Raw genomic sequence first — 23,154 nt, forward strand, 5'->3', positions numbered from 1 at the left:
AGCCAAACGTAAGAAAGAGCTTGTGAAGAAAGATTTATTTGAAAATGAATGGTTATGAGTGGCCAACTGCATGAAAAATAGAGTGGTAATGAGCACTGCAGATGGGAGTAGGCAGAACAGCAGGGACAATTGTTGCATGTGGACAGAAAGAAAGGAGGATGCTGAGCAAGTAGGGGCTATAAAGCAGGTTCTTGGAAGAGAGGGGTGATCTTTGGTTCAGAGAGAGGGTTTCCTGCTCATTGAGATGTACCAGGTGTGACAGTTCATAAGCAGTGACTAAACCAGGCATAGGTAAACTCCGACCCTCCAGACGTTTGGGACTACAATTCCCATCATCCCTAGCTAGCAGGACCAGTGGTCAGGGATGATGGGAGTTGTAGTCCCAAACATTTGGCGGGCCGGAGTTTGCCTATGCCTGGACTAAACACAACAGCCCTCTCCCCACTGTGTATCTTATATTCAGAGTTCTATTTTTTCTGTTTCTCTGTAACAGAAAGTGTCATTTAAAGATTATGGTGGATAGCCACAGATAAGACTTGCACTCCACAAATTTATCTCATTCCCTTATAAATGCACTTTGTGAGTAATTGCTCTGTCTGCCACACATACTCTAACAATGATTTTCATTGGGTATTCCCAAATTTTAAGGTTGTGAAGGAGTATAAGTAAGATGCCTCTCGATCCATCTCTTCTCCTCATTATGGAATTTTATAAAACTTCCTTATGGGTCTCCCTTTCATCTTTTTTCTATTCTGAACTACAAAATGCAATGCACCCTGAGCAAAGGCTAAAGGGAAGGCAATCCACCTCACTGAGAATTTTGGTTGCTCTTGCGGGGTCAGACAAAGTAGCTGTACATGATAAAAGGGGAGGGGAGATGGGGGGCATGTGTGTAAAACACAAAAAACATTGGAGCTGAGGAAAACAGGAATCAAAGTGCTTGTGCAGAGCACAAGGTGCTGATGGTCATCCTATGCATTCGACAAAACTCTTGAGGCTGCATCTGTTATGAAGCTGAGTGTAATACGTTCATGATTAATAATTTTATTGTTTACTACTTTGTTTACTACTTGTTTTCAAGTTGCAAGCCATTAGAGAACATTAGCAGATATGGGATATATTAAAATTACCGTATTTTTCACCCTATAGGACGCACCATCCCATAAGGCACACCTAGTTTTCTTGGGGGGGAAATAAAGGGGGAAAAATTATTTTCCCCCCAGGCGCGGGGCTGGGGCGGGGGAGGCCCGAGCTTCTCCCGACCCCAGCCCCCAAACAGGCAGCTCTCTGCAAGTCGTGGGAGCCCAGCGCTGGCTCCCGCTGCTTGCGGACAGGTCCGCGAAGCCTGGAGAGCGAGAGGGGTCGGTGCGCACCGACCCCTCTCGTTCTCCAGGCTTCAGCGAAAGCCTGCATTCACCCCATAGGACGCACACACATTTCCCCTTTATTTTTGGAGGGGAAAAAGTGCGTCCTATAGGGCGAAAAATGCGGTAAATGTAAACCAACATTTACATTTGTTCCCTCCCAACTCTACAATGCTGTTATATCTTTTAATGAATCAGAGCCCTGTGTTTCCTTGAGTGCCAATTGGTTTTGAAGCAAATGCCCTAAAAGATTAACATGCTGGCCATGTTACATCCACCATAGATTAGTTTGCTGTATACAAACTTCTGCAAGCCTCTGACTAGCACCCTTCCTCCCTTCTCATTTTCTGGTTCAGAAGGGTTTGGAAACTGCTGCTTCCATTTTTGCTTAGCCATAGTTTGTCGTATCATTTAAACTGACAAATCTGCTTAATGTTAATTACAGCTTTAAAAAACTAAACTAAACTAAACTACAGACAAGCATGATGTCCAAATGTGGTCATTCCATTTTTTTAAAACCTGTGATAAAACAGGTTGGAATGGATTTTTTAAAGGCAAGAAATCAGCAACTTATGTTCATCATCTGTTCTAAAACTAATGTACACTTCGAAATAATTCATTGAGCCTAAGCAGCCTACTCAAAATGATTTCATATCCCAGGGAAATGAAAGAGATATGCAATATAACTTTTCAAAATATATTCTTCATATAATTAAAAGAAGGGATAATGTGCATGTTAAAAAATCAACAGCATAAATTATGTGGTATTACATATTTTCATTAAAACCCACATAGACATCTAACAAAACATTACTTTAAAAAATGTTCAGGCAAAGAAGCTGCAATTTGCTCTTAAAATGAATTTTACAGTAAAGCATGAAATACTAGCATAAAACAGTTTTCTAATAAGTAATTTTACAAATCTTAGTTCTGCATTTAGACTGTATTGATTAGAATAACCTCTGAAATTATTTGCTGGAGCTAAAAAAAAAACAAACCATGGAAGTATACAATTGTACTGGGCAAAAGACAGTTGAATAATTGTAGCCATGATCTCCAATTTGCTTATTATTAGAGAAGACAGTAGTAAATACAAAAGCCGGCTATTTCAGCCAAGCAATAGCTAATGCTAAAAGAGAACCCACATTCAAAGCTATTCCAACTTGCTGCCTAATGAGGAGCAATTAATCCATCTTATTGTATCTCAAAATGCAGAAGACTTCATTCACATCAAAGGGAATTTTCCAAGGCTTTTATCATTGTTCATTTATTAAAAACAAGAAAAAGGAAAAGGCTCTATAGAGCTATCTTTAGCATCCTAACTGTCAACAGTATTTTCTTTTTACATGCAGGCAGCGCGGAATGTACACTAATGGATTTTAAAGCACCACATACATGCAAACTGTAGGCATTTTTAATATTTTTTTTGGCTTCCTTTAATGAATTTTAAGCTTACATGCTAATGAATACTGGAAATCAAAGCCAAATATCTTGTTATCTCTAGGGCAAAATACTCTCTTAATATCCATACACCTGCTCAGATCTTTTGGGGAGAGATATCTTTCCCCCCAAGTATGAAACTGTTCCAATGTTTACAGGAGTAACACACTATGGCACACCAACGCAAAAGGAGGAGTTGTGACATTTCCTAGTTTTAGTGGTATTCTATTCATGAACTATCAAAATTGCCATCACTAACACTGAGGAAGTTTCCATCACCTATGGAAGGAAACATTTTCAAACTTGGGTTAGAATGTGTAGACTTCTCCAGACTATACATGGGGGATTCCAGAGGCGTTTCCCACAGCAAGATAGGGCAAGGACAACCATGTGTTCCTTAAGACTCAGGTTCATGTACCTAGAAACTATTCTCTCCAGTATGTGCCTAAAGGTACAGCTGCTGCCATGTTAAAACGCTTTTAGAAATTGCGTGTTTGAATGCATATTTATTAAAAATGTATTCAGGCTGGCTGTATTCTTCTTGATTATTAAGGCAAAATATGTAGTCAGGCCACACTCTGATTTTAACCCTGTTATCCCACAGTCTTTTGTGGGCAAATGGAGTCGTTCCATTTGTGGGCAGCTGAGTTTGTATTTAAGCCATTTATCATTTGGCCTTTGGTTTTTATATTCTGGGACTTGACCCTAACACATTATGATGCTTGGGCAAAATATCCTAGAATTTCTGCTTGTGCAACAGGACTTGCCTCCCTCTGCTTCCCTCACACACGCCCTGGATCCTGGAACAAATTTAGGAGTTGTGTAGGGGAGGAAAGAAGGGGAAGTCCCATTGTGCAAGTAGAAATCCTTGTGATGATGAGAGGCACCACTTAGTACCCCCAATGGTTCTCATCATTTCTTCATTTGCCTTTCAATACTGGGTTGCAGCTTCCACAGAACCCAGCAGCTGCCCATAGAAAAGCACTTTTAACAGCTTGCTGGTGTAAGAGATGAAATCTTCCCTCACCCCCTGCAAGACAAGCTTGTTTCCGTGCACATGTGGATTGGACCTGATGGCTATGGGACAAGTTATGGCCTATCAAGCATCGTATGTCTGGGCTTGTGTTAACTGAGATGGCAACTGTTGGATTGGCCACTTCTGTTTACATGGTGTTTCTCCCTTGGGTATCATAACTAGAGAGGATGGGCTTGCTGTTTCCCTTCTTGATTCTGCTTATCTCCACACCTAAGGCAAGGGCTAGTTTTCCATATCTGCTTCAGTGGCATTTCTAGATTTCCTAGATCCCCTGAAGCAAGGATGTTGAAGCTGCACATTGCCCTGCTCCTATAACATGGCACTTACAGGGAACAGTATGCTGCAGGATCACATCACTAGCAACATTGAGATATTCAGCAGATCTGAAAAAGCCCACACAGATACAAATAAAGTCTGAACATGGGCCATTATTGTGAATACATTCTATTCAGATCTTCTGCGGGACATAAAATGTCATAAATTGGAGAGAGACACTTGATCCCACTGCCCTCATGCATTATTCTGTCTGATTGCATGATGCCAAGTGAACAATGAACTAGTTGAACAGTCATCATCTGTCAGAAATGGGGACGCTGCTGAAGTTCAGAATTATCAAATTCAGAATACAGATTTGCCCAGTTTTTAACATTTTGCTGTATGACTCAAATTGTATTTCCCTGAAGACATACTACAGCTCAGAATGCAAACTAAAGTTCTGCACATGTGCAGAATAAGCTTTTAGCAAAAGTCTATTTTCATCCCTAGTCATGGTGGCCTCTGCTTCATACAGAGGCTTACAGAGGAAGTCAAAACTTGTATGAGACTTTGCATCTTCACAGAAAGCCAAAGTCTCTATCTTCTCTGATTTTACAAAGTAATTCAATAGGTTTGATAATATCTTGGCTGATGTGTCCCAAAAGAACTGCAAGGGGACACTACTCCTTAGAAGGACTGGTAGTGCAAGAGTAAATGTACTCAGTGCTCCACCTGGTGCTACAGGCAGACTGAGAGTAGGCGCTGCTACCTCAGTCTCCCACCTAATCTGCACCAACTCGGGAAGAGGCTTGGTACAATTAGCTGTGTGCCATTTCTAGTACTGTGCTGGAACTGTCATTCAATTTCTCAAAAGTTTTCTTTCCCTAAGAATGAAGCTTCCATTCTCTCCCCCCTCCCCATTCTCAATGCATTTTTGAATTCCTGTATGTGCGGGGATCTGATCTTGAGTTATCATTCAGCAATAATAATAATAATAATAATAATAATAATAATAATAATAATAATAATTTACTATTTATACCCCGCCCATCTGGCTGGGTTTCCCCAGCCACTCTGGGCGGCTTCCAGCAAAACACTAAAATACAATAATCTATTAAACATTAAAAGCTTCCCTAAACAGGGCTGCCTTCAGATGTCTTCTAAAAGTTTGGTAGTTATTTTTCTCTTTGACATCTGGTGGGAGGGTGTCCCACAGGTTGGGTGCCACTACCGAGAAGGCCCTCTGCCTGGTTCCCTGCAAGGTGGCAGAGGTCTCTACTTTACAATAAAGAAGAAGAAGAAGTAGTTTGGATTTGATATCCCGCTTTATCACTACCCTAAGAAGTTTCAAAGTGCTTACAACCTGCTTTCCCTTCCTCCCCCACAACAAACACTCTGTGAAGTGAGTGGGCTGAGAGACTTCAAAGAATGTGACTAGCCCTTAGCCCTAGGTCACCCAGCAGCTGCCTGTGGAGGAGCGGGGAAGTTCCCCAGATTACGATTCTACCACTCTTAACTACTACACCACACTGGTGCAGTATGTAGTCCCCAGTACTTTGCAGCCTCCCTAGCTGCCTGCACTTCCTGATCTCAAAAAGCCCCGTGGGAAGAGTTACCTCATGACATCTTCCCTGGACTTTAATTGAAGCCAGCAGAACTCAAGAAGGTTGCAGAGTGCAGAACAGTGGTGAGATTATTTGTAGAATGAAAAAAAATGGCACTCACAAATGGTGCTTGGCAATTGTAAGGCAAGCAAGAGAAAAATTTCACACCCTGCCGATAGAATTTCACTGAAAATTTGTCTCCCCTTTGGTAAAAATGCAAGTTAATTTTTTGGCACATCATTAGTCACTACTTTTTTCCAGTCAACCCACAGGAGCTAGAAATAAGCAGTCATATAACAACCTGTGCTGAGTAAGACCTACTCAGTCACCAGAACTGTCTGTGTGAATTTGGGAGATGGTCTCACACTTTCCCTCTCCTGCCCCTACCACATTCTTCTGTTGTCTTTGCATACACTGTGCTGACATAATATAAAAGAGAGCCTATGCTTGAAGGTCCCCTGCAATAGAATCTCATAAAGCAAATTCTACTCTACAAGTCAAAGACATCCTATATTCAAGGAAATGCAGGATAGCCCAGTTCTATTGTTATAATTATGATAGCACTGAGGAGGATGACAGGGAGAGAAAGTACAAACCTCATACCAACTCCCAAAATCATCATGGATTCTGTTCTGGCGAACCATCTGACTCTTGTCTATTTCTTTCTAAAGGACCATATACATAATTTCTACTTCACATAAAATAATATATTTTGCATGGGTGGAGTCACTGCCACTTCATAGATGGTTGTTGTTATTATTATTAATAATATTATTATTATCTTCATCATCAATCCTTTTCCACAGAAACATCTCCTAGTTATTTTTTCCCTGTAGCAACAAGGAAACTCGAGAGCAAGACTTGTGATAATCAGTGGTTAATTTTCATCAGTGCCTGATCGCCCAAAGCATCTTTTACTGCCGCAACTTGTCTCTTTACGCTTAAGTACATGCTGACATTGTGGGAGTGGCAGAAATTATTACTCGACAGATGTATCAGCAGATTTTTTCAGCAAATTCCATGGAACCAGTGCATTCAACAGAAAACATCACTAAACTAAATTCAGTGAAGAGAGAGAGAGAGAGAGAGCCCACCAGGAAAAAGGACTTGAAGGTATCATTGGTGTTTACTTTGCTGCCTTGCTCTGCAGAAAGCTTCATCATCATACAGGCAGTGCAGCAATAAGAAATAAGTTCAAATTTAAAAGCGGTACATTTTTAAATATTTAGGTGTGGGTAAGAAACACACCTGGGTGGTTTTCCTGCATGGCAGAATTGCAACCATTTAATCCTAAGAATAGGCTCTTTGGTAGAAATCGAAGCAGGTATCCCATGCTAACAAATGTCTGACTTCAGTTCCACAAAAGAATCTGCAGGTGCTCACTATTAATTTAGTACATGGTGTCAGTACACTGCTTGGTTTTCTAAACAGGTGCTAAGATGCCTAGTTTTAGCCATTAAGTTGGATAGTTTTAGTCTGAAAATGCTACAGCCTTCTGTATCGTTGCACCTTGGGTTAAGAAGCAGTACTTTCAGAGTTCCCTTAGTTCTTCACCAACCGCGACTGCTCAGCCAGCCCAGCTCACAAGCCAGCCACCAACAGCCATACAAGCTTGCCAGCATGCTGCCCACAGCATATTGAAAACCCAAAGCTCCTGACAAGTAGGACAGTTACAAAGCCAGGCCTGTTATTTACATATTGCAGTTCCAGGATTGCGGCAAGCAACATCCACAGTGTTTACCACTTAGGGCAGCATAATCACTTTCTGAAATGCTTTTTGCTTTCAAGTGACTTTAAACAAACAAAAACCAAAAAAAAAAAGCTCAGCAAAAAGACAGACAAACATTAGTAGGATCTCAGATGATAGTCAAGAAGATGCTATAGTTTACTGAAAAATTAAAACAAAGCAAAAAAAAATCACCCCAAACCTAACAACTGAACGTTCAGGGATTCTTTTGTGCAAAATCTGGCAACAGAAGCATTTTTTATCACTTCGTCATTCCTCTCAGAAATCAGAAAATGGGGGGTGGGGTCATCACTCTTAAAGTTTAAGGGAAGCAATTAATATCTTTCCCTTGGTTATGCAATTTAGGAAACTACAAAGATAAAACTAATCAAAAAGCCCAATCCTACAGATGTTTACTCAAAATTAAGTCCCACTGTGCTTAGTGGAGTTTACTCTCCAATACGTGAGTTTAGGATCGCAGTCAGATTTACACAAATGGGACTTCCACTTCCTTTTCCACTCCTCTTTGAAACAGATGGGGAGACCTGAGACTGGATCTCACCCAAAGGGCGTAACTCAAAGTTAATCACTTCTAAGTCACAGTGATTTCAAGCCGAGAGCAGATGCCGAACTCTCCCGCTGAAGCCAATGAAAGTGCTTCACTTTGAGGGGATCATAGCTGGAGTCAACATTTTACTTTGGGTGACAAGTGATTTAAAGGTGGATGTGGCAAATTAGAATCTCCGTAAATCACAGACAAATGTAGAATAGCCTGAGGTAGGATAGGAATCTAATGCTGATCAGAAAACGTGTTTTCTTTTATCTATTTATTTTAAAATCCCTGCAAGTATTTTTAAAATCCAGCTAACAAGGGGGGGGGGGAGTGGGAAATATACCATCTCAGTTATCAAACTGCAGCTGCATGTGTGTGCAGACACAAAACTCCTATTTAACTGCAATGCTTTTAGTACAAACACTAAGTTAATGCTTTTTTTGTTTGTTTAAAAAAAGAACCTTTAAAAAGGAGTACGCATGCACACAGCAAGTAACATTTTTGAAGGTTGTTAAAAAAAAAAATAGAGAGAGAGAGGCCAGTGCAGAAATCAGCGAAGGGAAGAGATTAAACACAAAGAAATGTAAACAGCCACCACATGCAAGGAAACTAGGTTACAAGAATCACAGCACCAGGCATTCACCGATCACCAGGGAAAACAGGAAGTGAAAGGCATAGCAACCACAAGCCCAAAAGCAGAAAAGCGCATACCTTCAGCTTGGAATGAAAATCACGAGATTTCCTTCTGGCAAGAACCTGAATGTGACTAGACACCTGCAGGGTAGGGGAAGGGAGGGAAACAAAGGAAAAGCCTGTAACCATGGAGATGAAAAGCCCCCTACAACTGGGCAAGCCAAACGTACCTTAATGGCGGCTTGAATTTCTCGAACTTTCTTCCTTGCTAAGACCTGTATGTGACTAGACACCTACATTGTTCAGAGTTATAAAAGAAAAGGGGGGAAAAAGAATAAAAAAGAAAACACAAAAGAAACACAAAAAATCAAACATCTGTTTTTCTTTTTTAAAAAAAATAAAAAAAAAAGTTTATTTGGGGAAGTTATTTGCATCTTCAGTAAGCTTTGCTGTTAAGAGAAGACATTCCCAGCCACGCACCACGCTTTTAGCAGAGTTTACTGATCATCACTGCAGTGACATGATTAAGAAGAAAACATTTTAGACTACTCAATTTATTATTCTGACAGAGAAACTAGGACGTTGCCTACCGTGAAAGACTGCATGCTCTTTTCTTAAAACCTTTTCAGCTACAGTCTTTGTAGTAAAGGCATGCCTTATGGATAAATATTTGCAGATCTTTTTCAGAACAAATGTTTGCTTAATATCTGATAAGACTATATAAAATTTAAGGACAAGCAGAGTGCCAAGAAAGTTGTATTTTGATGTATTCAATAGCGCTTAAGTTTCGTTGCAATTAATTAAGGAACACCCAGTTTCAAATGGAACATGAATGAATATTGCATATACAAATACTGCAGTCATAATTGTGGAGCACAAAACTATCTTTGCTAGGCTATGGCTACAATAGAAGCATGACAAACTTTGTAAGCAATTGATCTCGTGGTCAGTTTCATGTCATTATTTTGCAATAAACCAACGGAGGAGGAGGGGAATGTTATGTTAAAAACAGAACTCAGCTAGACTGGTAAAGGAAAAGTAATTTATATGCTCTGTATGTGCAATATAACATTGCACCACCAGATGGTGACGTGGATCCCCGTTTTTCTCTACCTGTTTTCCCTGTTTAAATTTACAACGCTTTAAACTGAAACACTTCTTTAATCTGTCCAGATCCAGCCACAGTTACATAATTAGACACCACCATAATGAATGAACCAAATTCAGAGTACACATCTTCCACGGGGCCTCTTTTAAAAGACTCACCCTGTATAACCACCATGTTGCCGACTACTGTGTGTATCACATTCATATCCTATCCCCTTTCAAAGGTGCTCAAGTTAGCACAGGTACCATCTCAATATCACTACAACAACCTTTTGAGGCAATGAACCAAAAAGTTAAGATCATCCTGTGTTCTTCGTTGTTGAGTGCAGATCGAACTCTGGCTTCCTCGCTCCATGTCCTACACACTAATGGTACTACGTGCTACACATCTGTAAGACAGCTCTATTATTATACTGAGGATAGAAAAGACTGTTGTAACAAAAATGTGCAGGAAGCATTAAACTTCTGTATTGTGTCCTGTATGATGAAAATTACAATTGACCAGCAGCATAAGGTATCCACACAGCATTTATGGGTGAAGTCCAATCACAAATCCTTCCTCTTGACATAACAAGTTTAATAAACTGTTTCAATGGCCATCAGTTTTTCTGTTAATCATGAGCGTCCATAATGCAGAGAATTTTATCAATCACAAATGCATATATCACTTTTATTTTTTAAAAAATGCAATCAGTAGGAATAGCAATGTCCACACAGCTCTCTGGCAATCTCCATAACAGAATATTCTATGTAGATAGAAGAATCCTTAATCCACTTCAGCAGTTAAGTATCACATGGTTCCGAATGCAATGAAACTAAGAAACATTAAAAATCTAATGATTGCCCCTCTCCCCACCTCAATGCTCCTATAAAACATCTTCCCAGGGGACAAACTGTCTATCACCAAAAGAAACTTTCAGAACCTTCACCCAAAAGGCAGTCAGATAATTGGCTGGAATGACATGAAAGTCACTACCTTTTTAAATACTTCCTCAGAATCACACATAAAAGATACTAATGGAAGTTATTATATCCCGCATCTATTCATTAGAGGGATATTTTGTGTTACCAGTGTAATTATACAGAGTAATTTCATAGCTGTAGGTTTGCATCAGACAGACCCACAGTCACAGCACAATCTAGTCCCAGGACACAATTCTTACCCTTTATAGACAATCTGTATTATTGGATTATTTACTGATATATTTTTACTTTTAAAACTTCAGGAGCCCTTTAATGTTCACTTGTGGAATTTTCACACAAGTAGGCTTTCCTGCTGAATTCAGTTTGAGGGGTTAACACACATAATCAATGGGAGGAATGTGTGGCATCTGACAAAATCAGCTGAGAAAACCCTCTGTGTGTGTGAGAGAGAGAGAGAGAGAGAGAGAGAGAGAGAGAGAGAGAGAGAGAGAGAGAGAGAGAATGTGTATTCCTGTAAACTGGAGGAGTCCATGGATTCTGGCTCAGTTCTGTACCACACCAAATTGACTTAAATGTGTTTTCTAAATGAAAAAATGCAAGGGACTTGGCACTTTTCTAGCTATACGAACAGGTAAGGTGGCGATCAAAGAATGTAAAAAAAAAGGAAGTCTTCATATGTAAAATGTCTCCATTATAATTCCTAAATTCTGTTCTCTCTCCACTTCAGTTAAAAGCCCTGTTTAGTAACCTTTGGGAATTGGTGGCAGTGTTGGTTTCTGCTTCCCTCACTGAGCAGCAGAAGTGCTTGTCACAAGACAGGTGTTTACATTCCACACAGTCTGTACTGTTGGAGGTTTTCCCACGGGAACGGGAGACTGGATGTGACGTATACTGGTTTCCTGTTTTTCCCTGCTCTTTGCAGTTTCAGTTTGAGATTCTCTCCGTGCCTTAGAGGAGAGATGATGCATTTCTCTGCTCCGGCAGAGGGAAAATGTTTTTCTGTAACTTACCAGCTTTGAACTGTAAATAAAGTAGTATAGAGCATGTTGGCTCATACTTCTCATCATTCCGCTGTGCACTGGACACTGCTTATCAACAACATTTGGTTATGGGCCCAGAAAAATGCAGTGTTTTGAGATTGGTCTTCAGAAGTCGGGCTCCTGGCAAAGGAATAAAGGAGCAAAGAGGATCGGAACAGCGGCAGAGGCACGGATCGCAAGGTATCTGCTCTGCGCGTCAAAATGATTGATGAAGGTATGTGCTACTGCTCCGGGCAGCCTGCCAGCTTCTAATTAATGGCTTTATGGCTGGACTTTGAACTTTTATAGCCGGTTTTGCCGCGGCACAGGCAAATGGCTCAAAGGGACGCTATGCTGGGGGAAAACGAAAGTAAAGTGCTGTTGTTTCAAAGCAGCTGCAAATGTGACGCAGCAAAAATTAAAGGGCAACATTGAGAAAGCACTTGGGGACTATCACTTTTGAGCTTGCTTTTGGAATGCAGTTTGAAACAGCTGCAGATAAGCAACGCAGCATACAGAAAGGCGCAGGCTCAAAGGCAGAGGCTGTTTTGAGATTGCCTTTGGATTGAAGCAGCTGTACACAGAAGTAGCATGTATACAGCAGCTTGATTTAAAGCAGCATAGATGACGCAAGAGGCAAATGCCAAAGTCATGATGGCTAGCTGCAGAAGGCTGGATGGGGCAAGTGGGGAATTTGATACCACTCATCAGCCAAATGCTCAACTCACAGTAGCTTGTGATACTGCCATGATTCAGAATGTAGCAGATCGGCGGGGTGATAGCTGCATGGGAAAGGGGGAGTCTTCACAGACGTCATCCCATAGTGCAGTGGAACCACCAGATGGCGCCAAAGCTTTGAAGGCAGTGAAATGCTACTCGTGTGGACGTCTAGGCCATATGAAGAGGGAATGCAAATATCCCAGGGCCAAGACAGAGCAGCGCAGCGGAAGCTCATTGCGTGGAAAAGGCCAGAGCAAAGGCAAAGGTCCGGTGTCCAGGACAACGCAGCACAAGGCAATGGTCTCACGCTTCGCTCCAAAGGTTGCAAAGATTGCAGAGGTTGCAGAGGTCCAGAAGACGTCTAGATCTTTCTTCGTTGTTGACTCAGCGGCAACGCATCACATGTGCAACGATAAGCGACTGTTCGTGTCTTTTACACCGCAGGAAGGTGCGATTCACCAGGCGGATGACCACACAATCCCCAGTAAAGGCTACGGAACTGTTGTTCTTCACAGTTTGGACTTATCGATACAGGACGTGCTTTATGTGCCGGACGCGAAACATAATCTGCTTAGCGTTGGACAGCTGATGGAGCGGAAAATAGACGTTTCCTTTAAGAACAATAGATGCATCATCACCAAGAAAAATGATTATCAATTGTATGCTGAATTTGTTGATCGTTTGTTTGTTTTGTATTATGATGATGTTGTGCAGGATGACACTTGTTGCATTGCAGGTTCTAACAAAAGTTTGCATGCAGATTGTATTCATGCTTTTCACAGGAAATTTGGACATTTGCATTTTGAGGCAGTATCTAAAATGCCTGCTTTGGTTGAAGGTATGACTATTAAACCCTGCAGGTACCACATGAAGTGCAAGGCATGCGCAGCAAACAAGGTGAAAATGGCTGCGAAAGGTAAGGTGTCTAGTAGGCAAGCTACAGAGCCATACCAAATTATTCATGCTGATTTGGTTGGTCCACTAGCGCCCTCTTTGGGTGGGAATAGGTACTTCATGGTTCTCGTTGATGCATTTTCCAGGTATATTTATGTGTACAATCTCAAGCAGAAATCAGAGGCTTTTCCTAGGTTCAAGGAATTCTGTGCTTGGTTGGGAAATGTGCATGGTAAGAAGATTAAGATTCTTTTCACCGACCGGGGGGGAGAGTTCACTTCTCAGCAGTTTGAAGCTTTTCTGGCTGAGAAAGGAATTCAACACGATTTGTCTAGTCCTCGCTCGCCATGGCAGAATGGGCTTGCGGAACGAGCAAATCAAACATTGCTTCAAGGGTTAAAAACCTTGCTGCATGATGCAAATCTTCCAGAGAGTTATTGGGCCGAAGCTCTCTCATGTTTCACTTACAGTTATAATCGCAGGTTATCTTCAGCGATTGGTTGTACCCCCTATGAGAAGATGTTTGGCAAGAAGCCATACATCAAACACATGAAAATTTTTGGTTCGGACATGTGGGTTCACTCACCACAACACTCAAAGTTAGACAAGCGTGGATTGCATGGTATCTTTCTAGGTTATCAGAAAGGGTCTTACAGAATAATGATGACTGACTCTAAGGAGATTAAGCTCACAAGAAGTGTTGAGTACAATGCCAAGTGGGGGGAGAATGTGGGAATTTTCCAATGTTATCCTGATGACAGTGATGAGACTGAGGATAGTCAAAAGCAACCGCAACAACCCACACCCACTGATGAAGGTTCTGATTCTGAGTCTGAAACTGAATCAGATGATTCAGAGGATTTCAAGAGTGCGAAAGCCTCTATGCGACCCTCTGAAAGCTCTGATCAAGAATTGGAGGAACCATTGTTCACAATAGGTCACTTTTCTCCTAAGAAGGAAGAGGAGAGTGTTGAAGACTTAAGGCTAATTCGCAGGTCACAGAGAGCCACAAAAGGCAGACCTCCAAAGAGATTTGCTGATGAGTTTGCTAAGATAGCAGTAACAGCTGTTAAAAGCCCCAAGAAGGTTTTTGAACCTTCAAGTTTCCAAGAAATCCAGGATTTGGATTCAAAGGAAGCTGAGCCATGGTTAAATGCCATGAAGGCTGAGCTTGATTCCTTGGAAAGGAACAAAACATGGGACCTAGTTCCAATAGTTCCAGGAATGAAATTGCTTGGAAGCAAATGGGTCTTCAAAGCGAAGACTGATCAAAATGGCAAGATAGTCAGACACAAAGCCAGATTGGTAGCCAGAGGATTTGCACAGGTACCAGGTGAAGACTATCACGAGACCTACTCACCCACAGTGAGGTATGAGAGCATTAGGCTTATGCTCAAGCTAGCTGCAGAGGAAAATCTACACATTAGTCACCATGATGTGAATACAGCTTTTCTGTACGGATCTCTAAATGAATCACTTTATATGCTTCCACCTGATGGCGTACAGGTAAAACAGGGATATGTTTGTGCTCTGAAAAAGTCCCTTTATGGTCTCAAACAAAGTGCACGGTGTTGGCACACAAAACTCACTGAAGTATTGTTTTCTCTAGGTTTTAAGCAAGGGAAATCTGATCCATGTGTGTTTGTCAAAGAGGAGGGGCAAAAGAAACTGTATTGTTTGTTTTATGTTGATGATCTTTTATTCTTTTGGAAAGATGTCACAATGTACAATAACGCCCTAGCTCAACTGAAAGAGCACTTTGACATGAAAGATCTTGGTGAGGTAAACAACTACCTATCTCTGGAAATAGAGAGAGATCAAGATGGTAACATTCTAGTACACCAGTCACGGAAAATTGCTGATGTGTTAAACAAACTAAACCTGATGGATGCTAACCCTGTGGACACACCGATGATAACAAGTTATCAGGTAGATGACACTGAAGAAGCATTTTCTGACACTACACTGTACAGAAGTGTGCTAGGCAAGCTAAACTTCATTGCCAGATGTTCAAGACCAGACATTGCTGTTAGCTGTAATTTGCTAAGCAGACAAGTCAACAATCCTACTGTTAAGGATTGGAAAGCTCTGAAACGCATAGCACGGTATTTGAAAGGCACTATGCATTACAGACTGAGATTTAACAATCAAAAGTCTGGTGGTCTTGAGATATTTGCAGATGCAAGTTTTGGAAGTGACTCTACAGACAGGAAAAGTACGTCTGGAGTTTGCTATATGTACAATCAGGGTCTATTTGATTGGTCGTGCAAGAAGCAAACAACAGTTAGCTTAAGTACTTGTGAAGCTGAACTGAATGCACTGTCTTATTCACTTAAAGATTGTGAATGGTTGTTACAATTGTGCAAAGAGATGAAAATTCCTGTCAAATGTCCAATCCAGGTTTACCAGGACAACAAAGCATGTTTGGCTTTGCTGAATTCTGAAGGTTGTAAGCAAAGCACGAAACACTTGCAATTGAAGGTGCAACATGCTAGGGAACGTATTCAGAAGGGACTCGTAACGGTGTCCTATATGCCAGGTAATGAAATTCCTGCTGATGTATTGTCCAAGATTGTATCAAGGGATCAACACTGTACCTATGTGCAGAAGTTGGGTTTGTACTGATATTGTACGAACACGCTGCCCAGTGATGTTCACAGAAAGGGGGAGGATGTTGGTTTCTGCTTCCCTCACTGAGTAGCAGAAGTGCTTGTCACAAGACAGGTGTTTACATTCCACACAGTCTGTACTGTTGGAGGTTTTCCCACGGGAACGGGAGACTGGATGTGACGTATACTGGTTTCCTGTTTTTCCCTGCTCTTTGCAGTTTCAGTTTGAGATTCTCTCCGTGCCTTAGAGGAGAGATGATGCATTTCTCTGCTCCGGCAGAGGGAAAATGTTTTTCTGTAACTTACCAGCTTTGAACTGTAAATAAAGTAGTATAGAGCATGTTGGCTCATACTTCTCATCATTCCGCTGTGCACTGGACACTGCTTATCAACAACAGGCAGCTCAGTGGCAGAGCATATGCTTTTTGCATGGAAAAGATTCCAGGGTCAATTTCTGTTCAAATAGGACCGGGAAAAGGCACCACCAGTCAATGTAGACAATACTGCACTAGCTGAACGAATGATCTGACTTGCTGTGAAGCAGCTTCTTGTATTCTGAATAGGAAAACTAACTTTACATACGACTGGTGCAAAGACTGGCTCAATTCAGACATTACACCCACACAAACCAGAGGCTGAGCTTCCAAATATATAGGTAAACTATAGTTCACAGTTATTTGTGAAATTTCATTTTCCTTCCTCTCTGCGCAGCCTTTAGTTGCAGTAACGATGGTTTATAAATGGAGATACCACTCCAAACTATCGTTAGCAAAAATCATGATTTCCACACTTGCATTGGGCCCGCTGGTTCACAAATGATGGCTTCAGTGGCGGAGCTTCAGGCGGGGCGCGCCGTCCGCAGGGGTGGGGCGCCCAGTGCAGGTGGGGGGCAGCTGTGATGGCACCCTACCTGGATCGCGATGCCAGGGTGTGCTCCCCCCGCACTCCTCTTCCTCTGCTAGTGGATGGCTTGTTGATTTAACTAAGCCATAGTTAAACTTTCTCAACCATGGTTGGCACGGTATCTGAACTGACCATAAATAAGACAAATGGAACACATCCGTTACTTATCCAGGGAAAAGACTAAGGGCTGAGTGATGCTAATGCTGCCTTTTAGTCTCTTATGAACTCTGGTGCAAATTCTTCAAAACCATGTGCATCTTTTGCCTGATTTCGGAAGTCGTGTCTGATAGGAAATTAAAATGTTACTCGTGAAAACTACCTAAGGCTTAAAAAAAAATACACAAAATTCCACATCCAGTTCTGTGAGGAAAGCAGACAGTTGTGTGTTTTTTTTAAGCCTGCAAATTACCTGCAGGTAAGAGCTTATCCAAGAAACACAAATAACATTGTAGGTTGGGTTACTAGTCTATTTTTTATGGTTGCTTGCCCCTCATTTTTGTTGCTGCTTGCCTAAACTTCACTGTACTTAGATTTCACCAGCAAAAACACAATTATTTCACTATAAATAAGTAGCTGCGTATATGTCAGGGAACTGACATCTAAAGCGCCGCAGGTGCAAAGGCTCCCTGAGGTTGAGAGAGCAGTAGCAGCGGAAGAGGGAACCAGTAGAGGGCGAGCAAGAACTCCAAGGGAAAGTGAGTCGGAGGGATGGCTCAGAGACGCTTCAAGCGAAACCAGTGGGGAGGTCTCAGGACCTCCTATAGGGACACCCACACCTCGACGGAAACTGTCACGCCGAGAGGCCAGACGACGTGTTTCCGTTAAGGAGCTTTTATGTTGGAAACGTTTCCGAAAGCAGCCACTTTCGGATTCTACTAGTGATTGACGCAGCCATGCTGGAGGGGCTCCGTCACAGGCAGAGGTTTGAAAACCTGATCAAACTCTGAGGGACTTGCATTTTACGCACAAGCAGCTCATCGTCCCATCACAGTATACCACTGGCATTTGGCCATTTCCTTCCCTTTTCCCCTCAGTTGGCATTGCCTTTCACCATACCTCAAAACAGGCACAGCATGCCTATGTAGGAACTTCAACCCTTCCCTTCACACACACCAATATTAAGCCCATGAGAATTCTAGATGAGTAAGATGGAGTTCAGAATGCAAAAGGAGGATGGTGTCTTTTTTAAAAATAACAAGAATATAGAGTTGAGCAGAGCTAAATGGCAGGAAAGCTTTGGTGGGAAGCTACATCAAATTCCAGTCTGCTGCAATTCTGGAAGCTGGAAGGGGTCGCATAACTCATTCTGGGCCTCCATAAAAGTTTGTGATTCTTTTTAGATAGATAGGCCTCTCTTCACAAGGTCAATAGTCCTCTGATACAGAGAGGAGGAGATGGCCTGGCACCTGCTGTGAGCATCCTAGGTCAATCCTGGGATGAAATTACACTCCCTGAATTCCAGGGCAGAAGGTATGCAATGCAGCAAGGCAAGAATCAAAACTCTACTCCCTCATTGTTTTGGAGAATCACTGGGTTCATGAGGAAATGCACCACCCAACTCCTAGAACCAGAGGCCTCCTTTGACTTTGGAGGAAGACTTAAAGCAGTGTTTCTCAAACTTGGGTCCCCAACTTTTGTTGGACTACAACTCCCACCAACCCTAGTTAGCAGGACCAGTGGTCAAAGCTGGGGACGCAAGATTGAGAAACACTGACTTAGAGCCTTCAAAAAGGCTTGTCTGGTCTGGAAATGTTTTCTCCACCACCCATCACTCTGGCCCCGACCTGGATCAGCAGAATCACACAGCAACCCCTGGAAGAGAACCTTGTGTGTATTCATTTGTATTAGAGTCATTGCAGAGAAGTAATCTACCAAAATCTCTTGCCTACATTCCTGTACCAACCAGTCCCAACAAGAATGTATATCCTGCAGTGCCAAAATCTGATATATCTGACCTATGTAGCAACCTTACTAATGTCCAAATAAATGACCTCTGGGAACACATTTGCACAGCCCTCTTCTTAAGAGGTACCAACTTTATTATTATTATTATTCTGAGCACAGGAAATTTTCAACAGCTCCAAATTGCAGGAACCATAAGTGCAAAATATTAAATTTCCTATTTTAAAAAGTGGGTCAACTAATCATAGTTGCGCAAATAGGCTTGAAATGTCTGTGTGTCTTCGGTGATCAAAATCCTTTTACAAACCCCATGTTTTTATTTTTAAGAATGTTTTAGGAAATCTTGCAGGTGGGGTTATGATAAAAACAAGGCTAAGTGAGATAATAAACATCATAAGGCAAGGGTGATCCCTACTTGAAAATGAAATGGATGCAAAACTCGCAAAGGACATGCATAGTGGCATATGTTGATTTACATATGTAAATGAAGAATGTTCCATAATCTCTGATGAAAAATATTACAAGGGAATACAAAGTTACTAGCTCTAGGTGAAGCACAGACAACCCTTCATAGTTTCTGTGTCTCTCTTGGAAGTTGTAATACACACCAAGCTTTGTCACCTCAGCACATAAATGTACCGTATTTTTCGCTCTATAAGACACACCTAGTTTTTGGAGAAGGAAAACAAGAAAAAAAATGTGCAGTGAAAGCAGCCATCCCTCTTGCTGTTCTGGCTTCTGGGATAGCTGCGCAGCCTGCATTCACTCCATAAGACACACACACATTTCCCCTTACTTTTTAGGAGGGAAAAAGTGAGTCTTATAGAGCAAAAAATACAGTTTTTTGTATTACTTTCCTGTGTCATAAAAATGTGAGAGAGCAGCTATAACTCTAATAATTCAACAGGCTTGAATGGCTTGCACAGCAATGTAAGTAGCTGAAGGAGGTAGATCAGCTTAATAAAATAAAATAAATAAAAAGAATCCCAAATCCCATCTCATGCAAATAGACAGATGTGGATTCTCTGTCACATTGACAGAAGAACATATCCTCCTCTAGATCGTCCATGAAATCTAAAACCTCTCTTTGCCTATTCTTTCATTATTAGCTAGTTTTCAATTCTCTGTCCCATTGGTTAAAAAAAAAAAGCCCTTTCTGCCAATCCTGCTTGGAGACACTTTCAATACCAAGGAAGAGACATATGAGATACAATTAAGCGTCTCTTAGCAGGTTCTGGGGACATTCTTCTTTGTCTGGAGAAATTCCAGTTGTAACTTGCTAATCATGGTGTAAACTTCCTGCTTTTTCTTGCTCCTTTGTCCTGAGACAACATGAGGCTGTCCCTGTTTGAAATGGCGTGAACAAAGGACTTTGGGGAACCGTCTTAAGTTTGGATCTTGCATGGCCTACAAACTGTGTGGATGACTTTACCTAAGAAAACATGCAATTTGCTACCCTTTCTCTGCTCTTTGCTATAAAGCATTCTGTTCCTTTTACTAAACGATTTCCCTAAATATATTTGGATGACTTTAAAACAACGTGTTTTTATATTGGATTTTTATGTTGTGAACCGCCCGGAGAGCTATGGATGAAGGGCAGTATACAGATTTAATAAAGAACTTAAATAAAAATAAAGATAATAATGCACCTTGAAATTTGTCAGCCATTGCCTCCCGAAGTCACCACAAGATCCCTGTTACCACTTTTGCTCCCCAAATATTATTAGGATTCTTCTTGTAAGAGCAATTTAATAACGTGTTTGCGTCAAAAGGAAGGATTTGATATTGGCAGTCCAGATGAGGTTCTTGCCCTTTGCAAGCCAAATGAATAGGCTGGGAGGACAGGAGCAGCTGAAGAAAACACAACTATGTCCCATCATAGCAACTCAGTAATTCTGAAATTAATTGATTAATGCATCCAATAGGTTTTTTTAAAAGATAGGTGCTTATGACTGCAAGCATACGGTGTGCTTAAGGAAGTTGTCACTGAAGTGATGAATGGCACAAACAGCAGTATTTTATTTCTGAACACAAACTCAATACACTGAAAAAGCAAGGCAGGAACTAACCAGAGCTGAAGCAAAGGCAGCCACTGCAGCCAAGACCGCTACATTCTGTCATTCATTGACATGCACAGTTTTTATCTTGCAGGATTTCCTTACCTGTTTCCTGGTCCGTGTCTTTCCCGTTCTAAGTTTGATGTATCTGGCTATCAGTTCATTCCTACCTGAAACAAATACAGATTTACAATGAAGAACAAAACCAGAAATTCAGCATGAAGGTATAAATGCGAAGAGCTGCACAATTCAAAAATACAGATCAGCAACAAGTATTATGTGCATTTTAAAAATGGATCAGGTCCTGTGCCCAAAACAAAATAGCACAAGCAAGCCGGCATGTGGAATGAGAGACTGAGAAAAATATATTTTAAACAGTAGCTTAGTGACTGAGCCACAAGAGAATTCTCCTGCAAAAGCAGTTGCAAAATTCAGCAACATTCTGGGAGGCCATGACAATCTGATTATAGAAACTGCAGTACTTTTAGAATTTTAAACTACAATTCTTTTAATGGCTAACATGAGCTAAGTCAAAATAAGTAGGGGAAACAACCTGTGCTTTCTTCTTCCATCCCTTCCCTGAGTAAAAAACATCACATAATACTAGATATGTCTTGAGAAATGTAAAGCAAGCATCACACTTGTGTGGGGATGTACCCAGGAGACTGGCAGAGGACCACAGAGGTCATCTCAAGCCCCTCCTCTCCACAACAGAAGAGTTAAATGACATGTTGTTGTTTAGTCGTTTAGTCGTGTCCGACTCTTCGTGACCCCGTGGACCAGAGCACGCCAGGCACTCCTGTCTTCCACTGCCTCCCGCAGTTTGGTCAGACTCATGTTTGTTGCTTCGAGAACGCTGTCCATCCAAATAAATTAATGACATGAGGGCATTCAAATAAATATGGAATCTCCCTAGTTCATTCAATCAATTTACTTTTCTCCTTGGCAAATTTACGGCACGATGTGAAATATCACTGCGTTTTCCAGTAGCAAAGGCCTGGCTACTGTTTGCCCAAAATGTTTCTATTTGAAAACCACCAATGTATTCTGTGTTTGGATCTTTGCAAAATACCAGAGTCAGAATTCTTGTCATCAAGTGTTGGAAGAGTGACTACAGGACTTATAAACTGCTCGCTGGATCATCCACAGCAAACAAGAAACCTTTTGTGAACTGGAAGAGAGTCTCTTAGTCCATCAGTAGGCTTCAAATGACTTTGTGTGGGTGGACAGGCTAGTGGCTGAGCAAATAACTTGTGTGAACTTGTTGGCAACACTGGTGACAACTGTGCTGTTTCAATATATAACACCATATGTTTCTGTGTGCTTTTGGCTCCATCTCTCCATTTTCTCCTTCCTAACAGGGTGATATTATTAATCCATAGAGGTGATTTAACATTTAAACAACTCCAGATTTCCAGTACTGCCTTCAATCAGTTTGGATCCTCAATATGATCTAGCTCTGTGGTACAGCCGGAGATTATGAAGGTATGCTTGTTTGTGACTATTCTGTTACAGAAATCCATCCTGTCCAAGATTCCTAGAGTATATCCCGTTATTATTTCAGCCTCTTGATTTCAAGACTTTTTCTTTAAAAACTCAACAGACCTAGTTGTGTCAGGTGCTATAGATCATCAGACTATATGCTAGTTTTATTTAAATGCTCAGCTGAGTAAAGAAGTGTATCTGAAGAAGTGTGCATGCACACGAAAGCTCATACCAAGAACTAACTTAGTTGGTCATTAAGGTGCTACTGGAAGGAATTTTTTTTGTTTCAGCTGAGTAAAGTTCATTATATGTTCCACATTCTTTATCACCATCACAGGCCGGTTCTTGGGTAAGCAGGACTATCCCATTCTCTCGAACCTGAAGATATAGCAATTGGAGCCAAGTGCAAAAGAAGTGTATGCAGAATTTAAAAAAAAAATCACCTGGGGGTTTGATTAGAGTCCCAGAGCTAAACTGAACTAAAAGTCTTTCCACATAAAGTCCACTTTCGTATACCCTCCCCATCTTGATTTCAACAGTAATTTCTTTGGCAGGTTGGATGGTCTTTTTGTTGCTGGGAGTCAGAGATCCTTGCTGATCCACTTCAAAACCTTGTGGTCCCTTCCAATTCTATGATTCTATATAGAAGTCTATAACTAGATCAGGCATGGCCAAACTTGGCCCTCCAACTGTTTTGGGACTACAACTCCCATCACCCCTAGCTAACAGGACCAGTGGTCAGGGATGATGGGAATTGTAGTCCCAAGACAGCTGGAGGGTCAGGTTTGGCCATGCCTGAACTAGATCCTTATATACCTTCTGCCCATCCCTCATGTAAGACCAACTGGTTGGCATGAGAGAGGCGAAAATATCACTACAGTCGTACCTCTGCTTACGTATCCCTCTGGATACATAAACTTCGG

General features: G+C 41.4%; 1 protein-coding gene across 8 annotated transcripts in view; it reads right to left on the reverse strand.

Annotated features, from left to right (window-relative positions):
* Positions 1-23,154, reverse strand: part of TEAD1 (TEA domain transcription factor 1) — a 180,014-nt gene that overhangs the window by 35,581 nt on the left and 121,279 nt on the right. For 5 of the 8 annotated variants that reach the window (XM_081927101.1, XM_081927100.1, XM_081927099.1 and 2 more), the window contains 3 exons: positions 20,852-20,916; positions 8,842-8,904; positions 8,690-8,752 (listed from right to left, as the gene is read on the reverse strand). In XM_081927101.1, the coding sequence (XP_081783227.1) occupies positions 8,690-8,752; positions 8,842-8,904; positions 20,852-20,916 (191 nt within the window). The remainder of the gene's footprint in view (positions 1-8,689; positions 8,753-8,841; positions 8,905-20,851; positions 20,917-23,154) is intronic. The other 3 variants (XM_081927105.1, XM_081927104.1, XM_081927106.1) reach the window with 3 other exon arrangements.

The sequence above is a fragment of the Podarcis melisellensis genome (assembly GCF_964234715.1).
Source record: "Podarcis melisellensis genome assembly, chromosome: 1".
Taxonomy (NCBI): domain Eukaryota; kingdom Metazoa; phylum Chordata; class Lepidosauria; order Squamata; family Lacertidae; genus Podarcis; species Podarcis melisellensis.